Below are 16,723 nucleotides of genomic sequence, written 5' to 3'. Positions count from 1 at the left end.
GTTTCTTGAAGATGTCTGTATATGTCGTGCCCTCTAAAGTAAAGAGTGACTGTCCTTAGAAATCCTTCTGTAAAGTCTATTTCTATTTGCTTCAAGTATCACGTGTCCCTAAAGGGATAAACTATAAATCAGAGTGCCCAGAAGGAGGGAATTCTGGGAAATAGTTTACTTAAGCTACTGAAGTGTTTTGGGGGTCAGCACTGGTCCTGGGGACTTAGGGCAACTGAGCTACAGGGTCCCTCTTTCAGATAAAAATTCTGTGCCCAAAAGTTTTGCATTGAGACCGTGGCCAGAGACCATGCTGGAGCCTATCCAGACCAAGGGACATGTAAAAGCACATGGGCCCATCTTGAGGGTGCAAACACAGCAGCCTGTTGAGTGTGCAGAACTGGGAGCTTGACTAGGGCTGTGGCACAAGTGTACTTTTTTTGTGGCACTAGGGAGGATAACTTTTGAGATACACTAAATGTCATCCTTCCCATCCAAGGGTGAGGAGCATGATGAAGCAGCCTGAGCCCATAATAAAGCCTTGTGCGCTGTGATAGCCGCACATCACTTGTACATTGTCCCAGTTGAGAACATCACTTTCTCGGCATCCTCACCAGCAAGAGGATAAATATGTCACTTTCTACTGAATGCCAGTTGTGTTTTTTGCCCAGGAGCTTACAGAGATATGCATCTCTCACCTCAGCCATAACCATATCTTGGCACTTCTTAATGAACTTTCCTTCCGCCTTCACAATTGTCTGCAGGAACTTTATGTACTGGACATTTCTGCCATGAGTTTCAATACAGTGGACAAAGTGCTGAACGACTCGCTCATTAATCTCACTGCAAAGCTGGAAATTGTTCATGAAAATATGTTGCATTGTTACTGCCTCCAGGATCTAATGAGGGGGAAGAAAAGAAAAGAAAAACAAACAGTCACACATACAAGTCAGGACAACTTCAATGAATTTGCAGGGAACATGACAATACAAAGAAGGAACTTCTCAGAGGAATCAACATTTCAGTACAGAGACTTGTATCCATCAGGGATACTCTTCTCCATCCACCTCCACCTCTTGCAATATAACTGAGTGCGCTAACCAGATGCTGCTCCTGCCAACATTAATGAGAACAAAGTGCTATCCATTTAACTAGTCTTGCATAAGAACTGGCCCAGAGGCCATGACAGAGGTCAGGTTGTTCCACTTTCTTACTACAAAAAAACATGGTATTAAGTTAATCACTTCTTACCCCTGGGTTAAGGAACAGGTTTATATGCTTGTGCAGCAATGCTTGGTTCTGTTGGTTCCCAGCACAGAAATTCTGTAAAAACGCATGTGCAAGTTTCATTATCTCCTGCATCCTTGTATCTTCTGCCTGTGATTGCATGACACAAATAAGATGGGATTAAAAAACAACCTAAAAGTTCACTTTCAGGTGAGCTTTGGGTGGAGCACAATACCACCTGTTCCACAGAATTTTCAGAGTCACATCTCTCTCAGTAGAAAAACAAACCTCTCTCCACTATAGACCTCCAACCAAATTAATCCACTGATATCAGATAAGAACTTGGCCCCCTTTATGATTTTAAAAGTTGTGGAGAACAAAACACAATATAAATAAGTTATGTCTTTCAGATCTGAATACGCAACATTCAAGCTTGCCAATAATGCACTTTAACCCATTGAATGTTAACCAAACATACCTAGTACATAGGGCAAACCACACATCAGGTTCTTTCCCATACCTTTGGACTTCATAGGAAGACTGCCATGAGGTCCATTACAATGGAATTCAGTATTGAGGAGCTTGAAGATGATGGTGAAGAAGAGATAGGAAGATATTGATGCAATAACAAAATTCAGCTTCTATTCACAGGAGTAAGTACTCTTTATGTCTGTGACTTAAGTCCAAGCAGCAGAATAGTTGAGAAGGTGCAACCATGTCTCTGACTTAACTGACACATAAATGCATCTCAGCTGGGAGTAACAGATAGTCAATGCAATAAAATGAGCCATATTTCTTTGATAAAAGCATTTGGCACCCAACAGTTGGTCAGTGCCCTGATTGAAATGTTTGTGGTTTGAGGTCATGCTGCAGTTCATCTCAAAAATCCAATCAGCATAACTGGCAGGCTCAGCAGAGAGGCCAAGGAGACCAACTTACTTCCACAGCCAGGTTGAGCACTAGTACATTTCTATGGTTCTATGACAGTAGGGAAAGTTACAATGCAAGTGCTCATGCTGCTTCTGAGTATAGGGGATTTCATCCCTTATGTGTTTCATTCTCCAGCATATTTCACAATTAACACAGTAAATGCTCAATTTATTTTTCCAAGGCAAAATGTTAAAAAACAACACCCCCTCCAAATCAAACCAATTTGGGGCTTCACACTAGATAATCTGTTCTGTTTTCAAACTGGGCAAGATTTTCAAGATCGCGTCCGTTCTATATCTCCCGTCTCTCTGAGGCCATTCACCTCACTCTCTGGCAACCTACTATCCTCCAATACCAAGAATGCCTAAAACCATGGCATTAATTTCTGTCATACCTACAGTCACCAGGGGGAGGCAGGAAAAAGATTCTAGCCAGCAGTTGAGTGGAGTGGCTGCATGTGATGGAAAGTCACAGTATTAAGGAGGCTAAGAACGCTGTGAATAAAACTCCAGTCACCTGCTTGATAGTGCAGAGCACTCCCTGAGGGCTAAGCTGTCTCTATACTCAGTCACTGTTTCGCTAGAAAGCTGATATTTATCATGTGTGCTTAAAATATTTGTACTGTCTTAGGGAATAGTTTACAATTCTGAGGCTATGCCTTTATTACTAAAAAGGTATTTGTTTTTTTACCAGGGGATAACTACTTTTTGTTCGCTATTCTGCTGTAAATCTTGTTGGAGAGAAGTTGCTGTCATTTTACTGCAAGGTAGCTAGGTGAGATCAACACTATACATAAGAACGGCCATACTGGGTCAGACCAAAGGTCCATCTAACCCATATCCTGTCTTCCGACAGTGGCCAATGCGAGGGAATGAACATAACCGATGACCATCAAGTCATCCCCTGTCACCTATTCCCAGCTTCTGGCAAACTATGGGGGACAGTGGGAATCTAATGCATGTTAGTTATCCTACAGTAAACACATACCTAGTTTTGGCAATGAGGTGAAAGCTTCAGGGCTTGGCTATCCGGGGACACTAAGGAAAATTAAGCCAAATTAACTGAAGGTGTGAATTAGTTAAACTGCATTAACCCCTCATTCAGAATTAAAGATAAACTGAATTAAGACCACTTTAATTCTGAATGAGTGTGTCCACACAAGGGTTTAATGCATTTTAACTAATCCACTTTTAATTCACACCTTTAGTTAGTTTGAATGAACTTTCTTGAGTGCCCCAGTACAGACAAGCTCTTGATCTGATTAACTGCAATGGACCAAGTTGGTGCTTCAGCAATTAGCTTAGAATCTTGTCTGTTGTCATCAGAAGTTTCACACTTAACCAAATACTTATATAAACCATGAGTTATTCCTAAAGAGGCAGGAATATTTACAATAGCTTCTTTGATGCCAAAGGTAACTGAAAGAACTAAAGTTTAAGGAGATCTCAGGGAGCTCTTAATATTAGTCAGCAAAACTATAAAGTAAGGAAATAGTTGTGTGAAATACCCACCTTCTCATATGGAATCTGCAGCAGCTCCAAAACCACCGTGTGAGCTCCCATGTTCCGCAGCAATCTCTGCTGCTGTTTCCGGCTTTTCCTGACCGAAGCACTTTCCTGAACACAGAGTTTGCTAAGCCGAAGCAAAATCTGGGAGAAGAAATTTGCTTTAGAACTTGGAATTTTTTGTTTTGGTTTAAATTACGTTAAGATGGAAACTTCCCTGACCTGAGCAACTCACAGTCTAATGACAGACAAGCAGACAGACACTGGGTGAATGGGAAAAGGACATGAAAAAAATCCATTTAAAACTAATTCAGGTATTTGCCAGCCAGGAGTCGAACCTAGAAACTTCTAACACTTACAAGCTACCACACACAGGCTTCTCGTTGTACATTAGTTTTAAAAGTATTAGACGATACAATGGAGCACAAGTTCCTAAAGAAAGAGGGCAGATTTAAATGAGCTTCCAGACTTTCCTGCTTCTTTTATATCCTTTATAATCATAAAAATTTGGGTTTCCATTGAAATAAGCAGCATTGATGCTAAATTTTGGAATAATCTGTTTTTGTGGAAAATATGTAACCCGCATGTTGGCTATATTCCAGATGTCTCATTGGAGTTGGGATATTCTACTACTCAGCAAATTAGAACTCAGCAAGTAATTTTCACAGTGTAAATGTGACTCAGTTTTTCCTGTTTTTTAAATTCAGACTAATATCTGAGTTGCACCATTAGTTTATACTTAAATTTAAAGAAACCAAGTCTTACCTCCTTCACCACTCGGTAATTATAGCTGCTAGTACTTTCATGTTTTTGAGACTTGCTGTGGCCTTCCTAGGGGCAAAACCAATAATCTATTAATCGATTAGAGTATTTTCTTTGATAGCTCCTATGGCTGAGAAATACGGGTATTAAACTGCATTTATAAAGACCAAAATTGACAGTTGTCACCTTACAGTTTCATGACAAGATTGAGGGTATTAACAGGGTGGATAAAAATCAATGATTTTTAAAAAATAAAATATAAAAAAAAAAATCAGATTTGTTTTATTTAAATCGGATTTTTTTGATAAAAAGCTTTTTGAGAAAAAAAAACTATCTAAAGATGGTTTTAATTAAGATACATTATAGCTCAAAGACATCTCATGGGGGGGAGGGATAGCTCAGTGGTTTGAGCATTGGCCTGCTACAACCCTGGGTTGTGAGTTCAATCCTTGAGGGGGCCACTTGGGGATCTGGGGCAAAATCAGTACTTGGTCCTGCTAGTGAAGGCAGGGGGCTGGACTCGATGACCTTTCAAGGTCCCTTCCAGTTCTAGGAGATGGGATATCTCCATTAACTGGTATCATGGAATAGGGATTATAAATTCTAATTCTATACTATGAGACAATATACTCATGTAATGTTTAAGAAAAGTTTTGTAAATGAGTTCCAATAGTTCATGGATTAGGGACCCAATCTTATGGGGATCCAGGGTCTTCTGTATAGATTATTTAGGTTAATCTTTCTATCTACAAATGGGACTCAGTGCTCAGTTTAGAAGATACCATCAGAGATGCTTAGTTTTGCCGTTCTCAAACTGTGGATTTGTCTCTCCAGAGATAACATGCTTGTTAACAGCAAAAATGTTTTTAAATAAATAAGTAAGAGGTGAGAAATAACAGACCTCAACCCTATTGTCCCTCTGCAAATTTGTGTATACAGAGTCAATCCCTTCCCTCTCTCTAAAAGTGCAAAGTTTCAAAAAATTCAGTGAATAGAAGATTGCTGGGCGCGGAATAGATCTGGACAAGGAGAAGAAGTCTGGAGATAAATGTGAGAAGGGAGGGACAGGCAGTAGAAACAAAAGTGAAACTGTTTGAACAGCATATTCCAGAAGTCTTGAGGTCTTTCTGAGTGTAGCCTTCATTGATTTGAGATCTACCATACCATTCTCTCACTGACCATAAGAGAGACCCAGTTTGGGAGTATTTTAATGAAGTTCCTCTACCTGTGGGTAAGACAGGCATGCGTGCAAAATGCAAACAGTGCAACAAAGAAATGCAAGGCCTGGTTGCCCGAATGAAACAACATCACGAGAAATGTTCCTTCTCAGGAGGAAGCTGTGTTCAAGATGATGAAAGGAACATGTCTGAACATGCAGGATCTTCAGGATGGAAAAAATTTTATTTCATATTTCTTTCATAAGGACTGCCTGTCTTCCTTCTGGACTATTCTTGAATTCTCAAGTTGAGCAAAAAATATAGTTGTTACTCTATGGTACTATCATTTTAGATGCAGTGGTGATAAAAAATAAATAGCTGAAATAGGCAGATCTTCCTGTTACAATTTAACCTTTAAAGTAGTACTAAGTGTATGGTAATAATGATTAAATAACTGCATTGATTTATTTTGTTTAGGAGAATCCATCCTCAACATACAGGATTCTGAAGACTATCCACTTTCAAGATCACCATCATTTTCTATAGTTTCAGAGTTATCTGCCAATGATAGTGTTTCAGTCCCATCATGTATGTCACATAGCCACAGTATATCACCTGTAGCAAAAAGAAAAAAAATATCCATCATCCAGAAACAGCCATAAATAAGTTTGTGATAAGAACCAGCAGATTACAAAAAGAGGTAACTGATGAAAAAATTGCCCAGTTTGTTTATGCAACAAACTCTCCTTTCCGTATGATTGAGAACCCACACTTCATTAACATGGTTCAGTCACTAAAACCAGGATACAGTCCACCCAACAGAGCAGCTGTCACAGGCAAATTGCTGGATAAAGTGTATGAAAGAGAAATTGAGCAGTGTGCAAAAGGCCTAGAGGGTAAAATTGTTAACCTGAATCTTGATTGGTGAAGCAATGTCCACAATGATCCTGTTGGATGTGCTTGTGTGACAGCAGAAGAAGGGAATGTCTTCCTTACAGAAACAATTGATACATCAGGAAATGCGCACACAGCGAATACTTAAAAGAAGTAGCAGTAAAAGCTATAACAAACTGTGAAAAAAAAAATTCAAATGTCTAGTATGCAGCTTGGTCACAGACAATGCTACAAATGTATCCAAGATGAGAAGAAATTATTTCGAAGAGAGTGAAGAGAGTCCCAAGCTAATAACATATGGTTGCAGTGCCCATTTGATGCACCTCCTAGCCAAAGAATTCAGTGTTCCAGAAATAAAGGCTAATGTTGTTGAAATTGCAAAATACTTCCATAACAGCCACTTTGCAGCAGCTGTTCTGAAAAAAGTGGGAGGAACCAAACTAACTCTCCCACAAGACGTGCGATGGAACTCAGTAGTGGACTGTTTTGAGCACTATATAAAGCATTTGCCTAATCTGATGACTGTTTGTGAACAAAATCGTGAAAAAATAGATGGCACTGTCACAGCCAAAGTTCTCAACATTGGGCTTAAGAGAAATGTTGAACACATGCTGAGTACCCTGAAGCCTATTTCTGTAGCATTGAACAAAATGCAGGGAAATAGCTGTTTTATTGCTGATGCTGTTGAAATTTGGAAGGAACTGAGTGAGATCTTAAAAAAAGAAATATGCAATGACAGAGTTAAATTACAAGCATTAAAAAAATGAATGGGACAAACATGATCTCCACCTCATTTTCTTGCAAATATTCTCAATACTCGGTACCAGGGTCAAACCTTAACTGCTGAAGAAGAGGAGTTGGCTATGACAGACATCCAGCAATCAGCCCTCCATAATGCCAACTATAATAAACTTCAGAGCTAAGGGTGAAATATGTGTTTGCTGATGATGTTTTAAAGAAAAATCACACCAGTGAACTGATGGACGTCACTTAAGCACTTGGATTCAGAGACGGTTGAAGTGATAGTCTCATTTTTAACATCAGTAGCTTCTTCTGCCAGTGTAGAAAAAATATTTTCTTCCTTTGGACTAATTCATTCCAAATTGAGAAATTGTTTGGGACCTGAAAAAGCAGGAAAGCTTGTTTTTCTTTTCCAGATTATGAACAAACAGGAAAATGAAGGTGAAGACGACTGAGTTAGCTGCAGAAGCCAATATTTTAAGTTTATCATGTTGACCTGACTGACACAGTCTATTTAATTTTTGGTTTTTCATTTCACTATTTTAGTTAAAAACAATTTTAACAAAAACAAACCTGATTTTAAAAAACTTAAACGTTTAACTACATTCAAAAATGTATATGCTTGTTTTGTTTAAATATTATATGTTTGCTGTTGAAGAAAAAAATCCAAAATCCACAACGTTGTTGTTTTAGTTAAATAAAACAATTTAAATGTCTGTCTGGTGATGTTCTCCTCCTAATACAGCATGGCAAGAAAATCCTCCAAATATTAATCATTAACCTGTTGAATTGGAGATAGATCACCTCCCAGTGACTTCATAAATATCTGCTTCAATTACCTTTGGTAAATAAAATAACCAAACAATCATTCATTTTCTGATACAGCTGTAAAGCTAATCTGAAAAGTTTTCAAAATAAATCATTTAAAATGTATAGTGTGTACCTTCTAAAAATGAAACCTACATCTATCACTGAGTTGTGAAGAATATGTATTAAGGTTATAACAACCAATACGAATGAACTTTTATGTAGAAATCCACGATTAAATCGAGTCTTCCTGACTAGTGATTTAAATCAATTTGATTTAAATCAAATCCACCCTGGGTATTAAAAAGTGCTTTTGTGTTAAGTCACACTAATCTCTCTGCCAGAGTACAAGGGTAGAGTGTTTTTACAAAACAGTAACATCCTATCCCCTCTTTATCAGTTGTCACACTCTGTCTGCAGTCATGCATTCCCCACAACATACCTCTCTCTCCACTATTATTCAACTGAAATTATATTAATTCTGTAGAGCAGATTTTGGGTTCTATCTGTATGAAAGGCAATGAGTAACTTATTCTTATTGACCACTAACAATAGCTATTCACATCCACATACTGTTAACTCCCATCACTACCCACCTCTGCCTTATATTTGACTGAATCTCTGGCTTGCTGTAAACAGCGGAGTTAGGTCGACCTAACTATGACAGTGTCTACACTACAGCCTTGTTCCACTGATGTAAATGCCCTACTACACCGACATAACTCCACCTCCATGAGAGACTCAGGGCTTATATCGGTGTAGGTAGGGCGACCCAGTGTCCATGTAGATGTTGCCTTACTTACATCAGCTGTTGGCTGTCTTGTCAATTTCATGGCTCCACTGGAAAACTGGGTTTCCAGCTCCGTAGCCCGGCAGCTGACTGGACTCCAGGTGTGGATCTTCCCACCAGAGGTGAGAAGCCTCAAGTGCCCCCCCACCCCGCACTCCAAGCTGGGAGCGAAGAGGCAAGAGCCAGGGTGCAGCTGGGCTCGCGTCAGGGAGCTGTGAGCCCTGGTTCTCAGCCCCCACACTGCTTCTTAAATATGGTACAGACATTATTTACCCAAATGGATATTCCAATAGTTCACATAAATTGACTACCAAGATGCATGGGCTTACCTCCTTTTTCTTATGTTCGTTTTCACCTGGTGCTCCATCCATAGTCTCATCAGGACCCTGGCCTTTGTAAACCCAAAGTTCTGATTTTTCCACAATAGACCTCAATTGGTCCAAATCTTGTTTTATCTGCTTATAGTTGTCAACATCTTGGCTGGTAACAAGCAGTTGAACCTTATATGAATGCAATCCATTAGTTGCACAGAGATTTTAAAACTTGCAACACATGCATGCAGAAAGGGGACATACACATAATAGCCACACATACCTGTTTAAATGCTTGAAGAACTTCTTGTCTCTGACTAAAATGCCTGAAGAGTAGCTGAAGTGCCCCAGATACTAGTGGAGGGTAATCGTGCATGGTTAAGTGGAGCAAAACTCTAAGGAAAGTCCTGCCGCCATGATCATCCAAATCTAATGGGGTGTTCTCGTCACTGAAAAGAACCAAATGCAGAGTAAACTAACTTCTCCCCCACCTTAATAAAACAACCAACTTTTTGTATACAGGAAATTATTGCAGCTGCATTTATAATTTTGCTATGGAAACCACATCAAAAATTAGAGCAATCTGGGGCTCTCATTTGCTGTTGGCTTTGAACAAGTTAGGGACAACAGTAGCACTATCCTCTGTTGGATGGAACGTCAGATCTGCTCAAGTGTTCCAGTTTGTCATTGATCTGCCCTCCAGTGGCAGGAGGCTTGAAGAGATGATATAAGCAATACTACTAGTCCCTGCTAAATGGAACACAAAGTCCTAGACTCCTGGGTATTCTGTGCTGAATGCTGTGTGTATGCAGTTAGTTGAGCATGGCCAAAATATCAGTAGAACCAGAAGTCTCATACTCAAGACTTGTGAGACTCATCTAGGCTGTAAGTAAAATTCTCCTCAGATCTACACATCAATCTCAAGCACGCTCTCTCACATGCAAGAGCAGAGCAGAATCATGAAGTGATTACACTTGCATGAAAATCTTCTACTTGGAGAAATCCCTGCTTTTTGATTTCTTTGCTTTCCTAGCTTGAAGAAAGGCTTTAACTCTTTTCTTGGCTTTTAATCCTAAAGGACATTACTGTTTAATCGAGAGAGCACCTTTATATCCAATGGATTTTTGTACCCCCAGGTTTAAAAAGGTGACTGGAACACTCATTCTGTTACTGGGGACACGAAGCTACAAAACCTTAAATTTTATTTTGTTGAGTATGCTAGTACTTAAACTCCAGGCTATATAACAAACAGAAGAGCCTCACGTGTAAGAAAACAGGTCACAGGAAAGTGAGTTGGGTGGAAACATAGGAAACAAGTATGATTATTTTGAGAGTCTGGTAGATTTCCAGAACATGCTGAGCCTAGATGCAATTTAAAAATGTATAAAACAGAAATTTAAAACATTTACTTCTATTGGTGAACAATTACATTTAAAAATTCCTTTTTGGAGAAGAGTCTTAAATTCCATCAAAGATATTCTGTCAAAACAAAAGTTTTCAAGCAACTATGTCCATAGACGTACTAATGAAGAGATACTTTCCTTCCGCCAAAGATCCCTTCAGCTTGTTCTTCAATATGTTCAAAGTCTAGGGCTCCTGGAAAGTAGAAATACGCACATAAGATTATTGTGTCAGAGATACAAACTGTAGCTGTTCTGGCAGCCTAAAGAAATCTTAAGTTGTAAGTGGTAACACAAATTTAGCAGAATGGACCAATATGAGCTGAATAGTATGTTGATTGATGCTGTCTGAGAAACTAATGTAAGACATTTCTTAATGATCTCTATTCACCAGTTAAACTACTGAACCACTTCACAGATAGCCATGTTTCTTCCTCCATCACTGATTTTTAGCTTATACTTTCAGTAGCTGCTTCAGAGCAAAGCATTGATGGGAATTAGTGTCTGACTTGATGGGCCACCATCGACCCCAGGAAATGCCCTGCATTTCTGTTATTAATTGACAGCTTTAAGCAATTAAACCCTTGATGACAGGAATCACTTTCTAACATCACCAAGGCCTTTGCCCCTCACAGCAGGAGGTATGTGCCAGAAGGTTAACAAGAATTATTATTCTAGAATAAAAAGATACGAGGCAAACAATATCTGCCATATTCTTAGAAAATTTCCCAATTGAACACTGCTTCCTGGGAAATAAATATTGAAGTTTTTTCCTCTCTGCTATTCCCCAATCTCACTTTTTCTGACTGGGAATACCTAGAAAGCTTAGTCAGGTCTAGGTCCCATTGTGCTAGTCATGGTACAGACACAGAGTAAATGGCAGTCCCTGCTTTTTGGCAAGGAAATAGCTAAAAAGTTTTAGCTAGAATCTTAGTAATTAGAGGATATGTCAATTAGATCACCTAGCCCACCCCACTGCCTGCAGAGGCTGGTGAAGCCTCATCTCAGGTAACCATTTTGCTCGCACAGGGCTGGATTTATGAGGTGCTAAGCATTAACAGCTCTCATTGAAGTCAGTAGGAGCTGAAGGAACTCTGCATCTTGCAAGATAGGGTCCTTGACATCTTACTTTAATTCTGGCCTCCAGATTCATGTTCCGCGTTATAACAGGGCCCTGATTCAATCTCTCTTGTGAGCAGTGGGCACAGCAAGGGGAAGATACATCTGTCTGAGAACTATTTACACTCTTTCACTTTAAATTCACATTGATTATAACAAGTACATAGATCTGCACTGCTTCAACTCAAGGGGAGTTCTAAGCAGCCTAACTACAAAGGCCCAGACCAGAAGCCTGTCATTCTACCCTCCAGTCCAAGAGCAAGAGACACTACAAGAGCAAGAGACTGGAGTGGAAACTAAAATATTTGTTCTCTTGCGGTGCGGAGAAGTTACACATCTAAAACCTCTCTGGCATCTAGAGAACAGATCCTCAAGTTGATTTAAAAAATCCTATTTTCAGCACAATAAGTCACACAGATCAAATATAAATACTTTAGTTTAGGACTTCTCAAGCCCTAAGTGTTTCAGATTCTGGCTACAGGACATCACCTCTCTCCCTAGGTGATACCACAGCAGTTTAGCAACATCTGAGGGGCACAAGTTTTCAGCATTGTGGTTTTAATCAGAAGAGACCCAGTGGGGGGGGCCTTTGCTGTACAACTTCTTTCCCACTTTGGTCCACCAAAATTCAGATTTAGAGACCTCCAGGAAAATCTGCAAGACTCACCTTTTTTCCCAGGATTTGTTTTGGGAGGAGGTAGATTGGGTTGGAGGTTATTTTGCTGGGGTAGTGGTCAGGTAGATTGTGGATCACTTTAACTTTGTTTGAAAATAACAAGGCAAGTCCTTGTTTGGGGCCATGATAAATCAATTTTCGAAATGCATTTTAAAGGAATTTTGTAATGCTCCTAGAGACGGAGACGGGTACAATTACTTAATTCATGGCAACAAGAGGCAGTGACAACAATTCTAGTTTTTGCTCTACGTGGAAAAGATATTCAATGTAATTGTCACACTTGGAACCTGATTTAGCAATGTTCCTGACTTCAGTGGGGCCACTCATGTGCCTAAAGTCAAGCATGAGCTGGAGTACATTGCTGAATCAGGACTTCGATCATTAAGGCACCCCCACCATTTCTTTAAAAAGCTTTTTATGAAATAACTAACCTGGTACATTAGTTGGGGCCTCTTGGTTACTGCTTCCAGTAGGTGATTCACAGGTCTGTGCATTGCTTTCATCGAACTCGCATTTAAATATACACAGTAGGCACGAGATTCTGTAATCCAACCTCACATTCAAAATAAACTGATGATTCAAAGTTTTAAAAAAATGGAAATAGACATGTTATTTTTACATCACGTCTCTATACCTCTCAAGACTGTAACACTGCACTCTGTGTAAACTAACAGCTGAGATCCACATACTCAGAAAACTGCAGATTTTACTATGAAGGGAGGGGAATGCACCAAAATCCCTTTTTTAAGTAATCCAAAATTCAGTACTTTGGGGGTTTTTATTTTAAAAGATTCTATTTTAAAAGATTCGACTACAAGCATAACCAAATGTATAAGGTCAATTTAAAGAACCATGAATGCAAAAATATCTAAGAAAGATTCAATGGGTACTTCTATGCACCTCTTTCCTCCCACCCATTACTGGAGTACCTGAGTGCTTGACAATCTAATGTATTTATCCTCACAACACCCCTGTGATGCATAGGCATTGGTTTCAATCCCATCGACTGTCAATGGAATTCAGACTCAGAAGTGCCAAAATTCCTTCGGAAAATGAAATGTAGGCTCCTAAATCAGTCAGGCATTCTTAAACTGGGCACAACGACATTGAAATAGCTTTAAAAATCTGGGCCAAACCAAATTGCCAAAGGTCATGCTTGAAGCTTATGACAGAGCAGGGAATCAAACCCAGTTCTTCTGACACACAGGTTAGTGCCCTAATCAACGTACCACACTTCCTTTGTAGATGTGTCATAAGGTTTAAATAAAACATGTAGTATAAACCAATCATTGGTTAAGAGTTCAGTCAGTACTAACAGAAACAGGCAAACATGAACTTTGATATCCTGTTTTACAACATTAACATCTTACTGCTCCCTTGGGGAGAGATGTACCATCCAAAGAGTGTCTCGTATCATCCCAACGTAAGAAGATATATTTACTTTCATCATTAGTCATGTATTTTGGCAGGGATAAATATTGCTACATTTGCCCCATATTTAATAAATTCTGGTTTTAAAACCTTAAATTTATGTCTTCTCAACTGTTTAGTCATCAAAACATCTTTACAAGCATGGATACATTTTTCTTGATTTTACCCCTCCCCTTTTAACAGGGAAAAGTAAGAGACAAACAAAGGACAAAGCCTCTCCTTATGCCTTTTTAAATGTTTTAAACCCCTCAATCAATGTTAAAATTATTCTATCTTAAAAAACAAAAACAAAAACAAAAAAAACCCACACCTTTAAAAATTAAATCCCCCAAATTAATAGAACAACTTTGAGTCTGGACATCTAAACTTTCTACCTCAAGATCTGAATTATAAGTAATCTACTTTCCTGTATAATTATATATTTTATTCAAGAATCCTATACAATTTTTATTAATTTAACTCAGTTTCTAATTTCCCTGTTCCATTATGACAGACTGCATGATCATGTCCAATATATTGCTCTACTTTAACAATTCCTGCAAAAATGGGGTCAAATTTTGTTACCCATGTTTTTCAATAATGTTGTCTAAAGTAACAAGAGAATCTACCATCAAACGCCCCATTCCAGCCCATAAAAGTGATATTTATCTTTAATCAGGTTTATAAATTGTGATGTTTCATTTTATCCCACTGCAAGCCTTCCGTACACACTGTTTCTTCCATATAAACACAAAGCCAGTCCCTCACCTCGCTACACAGAGGACCACTGGTGGCTCAAGCAAACTCAATGAAAACTCCTTATGTGTAGCTTTACTGCTGTTTGGCATTCTTTTACCCAGCAGAGGGTACCAGCAGCATTTAGGCCTATGTGAATTAGACATTAAAATCACCATAAGGGGGACTGTTCTCCTTTCTGTCTATAAAGGGCCTCTGCTCACTTTTGAAGCATTATCATTACCACAACATTATATCTGGCGGAGGGGGGCTGAAATCACCTTTATGGCTTCATGGTATCAGTGGCTTATAATCAAGGCTGTTAGGAAAATGTAGTGACCAGCCAAATGTGTTTTATTCTATATGCAGGACACTTCCCCTGCTGTAGAGTTATCAAACAAAGGCAGTTTACCTAGCCATCCACAGTAAGATACCCTAGAAAATTACAAGAAGTTGTTTGATGGGGCAGGCCAGGGGAATAGTAACTATCCTCTTAAGGCAGCCAGCCCTATAAAAATTATTAACTGTTAAATAGCACGGTAAGTGGCTGAAGACCTGCTATGCCAGAAAGATGGAACGTTGACCTTTAGTTCAGCTCTGAGTCACCCATGTGCACAACTAACAACTCCCATCCAGAAGAAAATCTCTGCCATAGGGGTGTGCAAAAAGTGTTTCACAGGGTTAGGTGTTTGCCTCTGCAACACCTTCTAAGCATGAGAAGACTATCCCGGCAGCAATGGACTGGAAGGGACCGTCTCCTCCTAAGCACTCCCTAACATCTAGTTAAGATGTAGTGTCAGATGCAAGCATCCCAACACAGGATTTGAGACCCCACCTAACTCTATATTCCACTGCATCTCTAGTACCTGAAGTATTTCGATGATTTTCAGCTTGGTGTCCATTACCAGGATATCTTCTTTCTCTGGTTCACTCTGTTTGACATTACCCTCAGGAGCAGTAGCAAGTGGAGTAAGGGGCAAGAATCCACCACCTCTGAGTACAACCTGGGTCATCAGCTCACCAACCCCATGAATTGATCTCATCACATTGCTCCCTTCAGAGAGGCAGGTAAAAACACAGTAAGAATAAGATAACTGCACTTTGAATGCACCGAGAGGATAAGCGGCCATTCACAGCTCATGAAAATCAATCCGGCTTCATACGAAACAAAGGGAATATTTTCAAAAAGACGCAAAGGGCAGTGAGGCACCTAACCTCCTTTAGAAATCTTCCCCTTAGATTCGTCTCCCAATTACCGCTTAGCTTTTATAGGAAACCACCAAAAATTCAGTGGATAAAAGGGAAAATGTTGATGCCCATTTCATGTATTCAGATAAAATTAATGAGGCCAAGAAATCCTCCACTTCCACTCAGGAGTTCCCCAAATAATTTTTTCAGTCTTACCTTTACTTTCTTCTCCTTTTGCCATTTTGGTAATGGGGAAGATAGTAGCAATATGCACGCAGTCTAATATAGCCAGGAGGATTTTGGTTAGTCTTAGGAGGTCACAGAAGTTGTAGAAACCAAAATATATCAGGTTTCTGGCTAAGTTCACAACCTATTAAAAATGAAAGTATTGATCAAAACCCTTATTTTTGCCACAAAAACTCAGTTTGTTTCTTGACTTTTAGTTGCACTTATGAACTTAATTGACCATTTGTCTGACCCACTCTTTATAAGCAAATTCCATTATGTTTTATAGTTCTTTATTCTAGTAATCAAAATAAGTTTGCTAATATATATCTACAGGTATATTTACATGTCCAGGATTGCAAGACTTCTGATACCTACTGTAGCTATTCTATAGCAAAAAGCATGATATATTTGTTGACGTGTGGCAGTAAATAAAGTAAGATAGAACTTCTTTGGGCTTGACCTATAAATGCACATTTTACATAACAGTTATTACATCAATTGGTAACCATTAAACAGACTTTCACCAGAGGGAGTTTTCAAAGGACTACATATCTAGTCAAATCTTTAATACCGCCAAGAACTGGAATTTCCCTACAAGACCCAAAAATATACTGTTTCTTGAACTGTGCAAATAACTTTTACCAAATAATTTCTATGCCTAATGTAGCCTCTTTTTTCTGCGAGTAGGAAGCGAATCCCTCAAATGTATTTGTTATTCAAAAGTACTGAATGATTTTTCTTTAGCTATGGATTATTTACGAAACATTGCCCTGCATATTCATGACAGGTTATTCAAGCTGTTTGTTGTAACTGGTAAGGTAAACTATATGATTGATATTCTACTGTTCTCTTACT

The 16,723-nt window shown here is 39.0% G+C and overlaps 1 protein-coding gene across 3 annotated transcripts in view; it reads right to left on the bottom strand.

The window, feature by feature from the left end:
• Nucleotides 1-16,723, bottom strand: part of ITPR1 (inositol 1,4,5-trisphosphate receptor type 1) — a 244,452-nt gene that overhangs the window by 121,932 nt on the left and 105,797 nt on the right. For all 3 annotated transcript variants that reach the window (XM_024196743.2, XM_024196818.2, XM_026650249.2), the window contains exons 21-30: nt 15,857-16,010; nt 15,319-15,506; nt 12,739-12,877; nt 10,654-10,708; nt 9,396-9,561; nt 9,131-9,301; nt 4,416-4,481; nt 3,657-3,794; nt 1,240-1,365; nt 687-887 (exon numbers count right to left, since the gene is read on the bottom strand). In XM_024196743.2, coding sequence (XP_024052511.1) covers nt 687-887; nt 1,240-1,365; nt 3,657-3,794; nt 4,416-4,481; nt 9,131-9,301; nt 9,396-9,561; nt 10,654-10,708; nt 12,739-12,877; nt 15,319-15,506; nt 15,857-16,010 — 1,404 coding nt within the window. The remainder of the gene's footprint in view (nt 1-686; nt 888-1,239; nt 1,366-3,656; nt 3,795-4,415; nt 4,482-9,130; nt 9,302-9,395; nt 9,562-10,653; nt 10,709-12,738; nt 12,878-15,318; nt 15,507-15,856; nt 16,011-16,723) is intronic.

The sequence above is a fragment of the Terrapene carolina genome, unplaced genomic scaffold, assembly GCF_002925995.2.
Source record: "Terrapene carolina triunguis isolate 2854851 unplaced genomic scaffold, T_m_triunguis-2.0 Scaffold89, whole genome shotgun sequence".
Classification (NCBI taxonomy): domain Eukaryota; kingdom Metazoa; phylum Chordata; order Testudines; family Emydidae; genus Terrapene; species Terrapene triunguis.
This window is presented reverse-complemented; position numbering and strand designations above follow the sequence as displayed.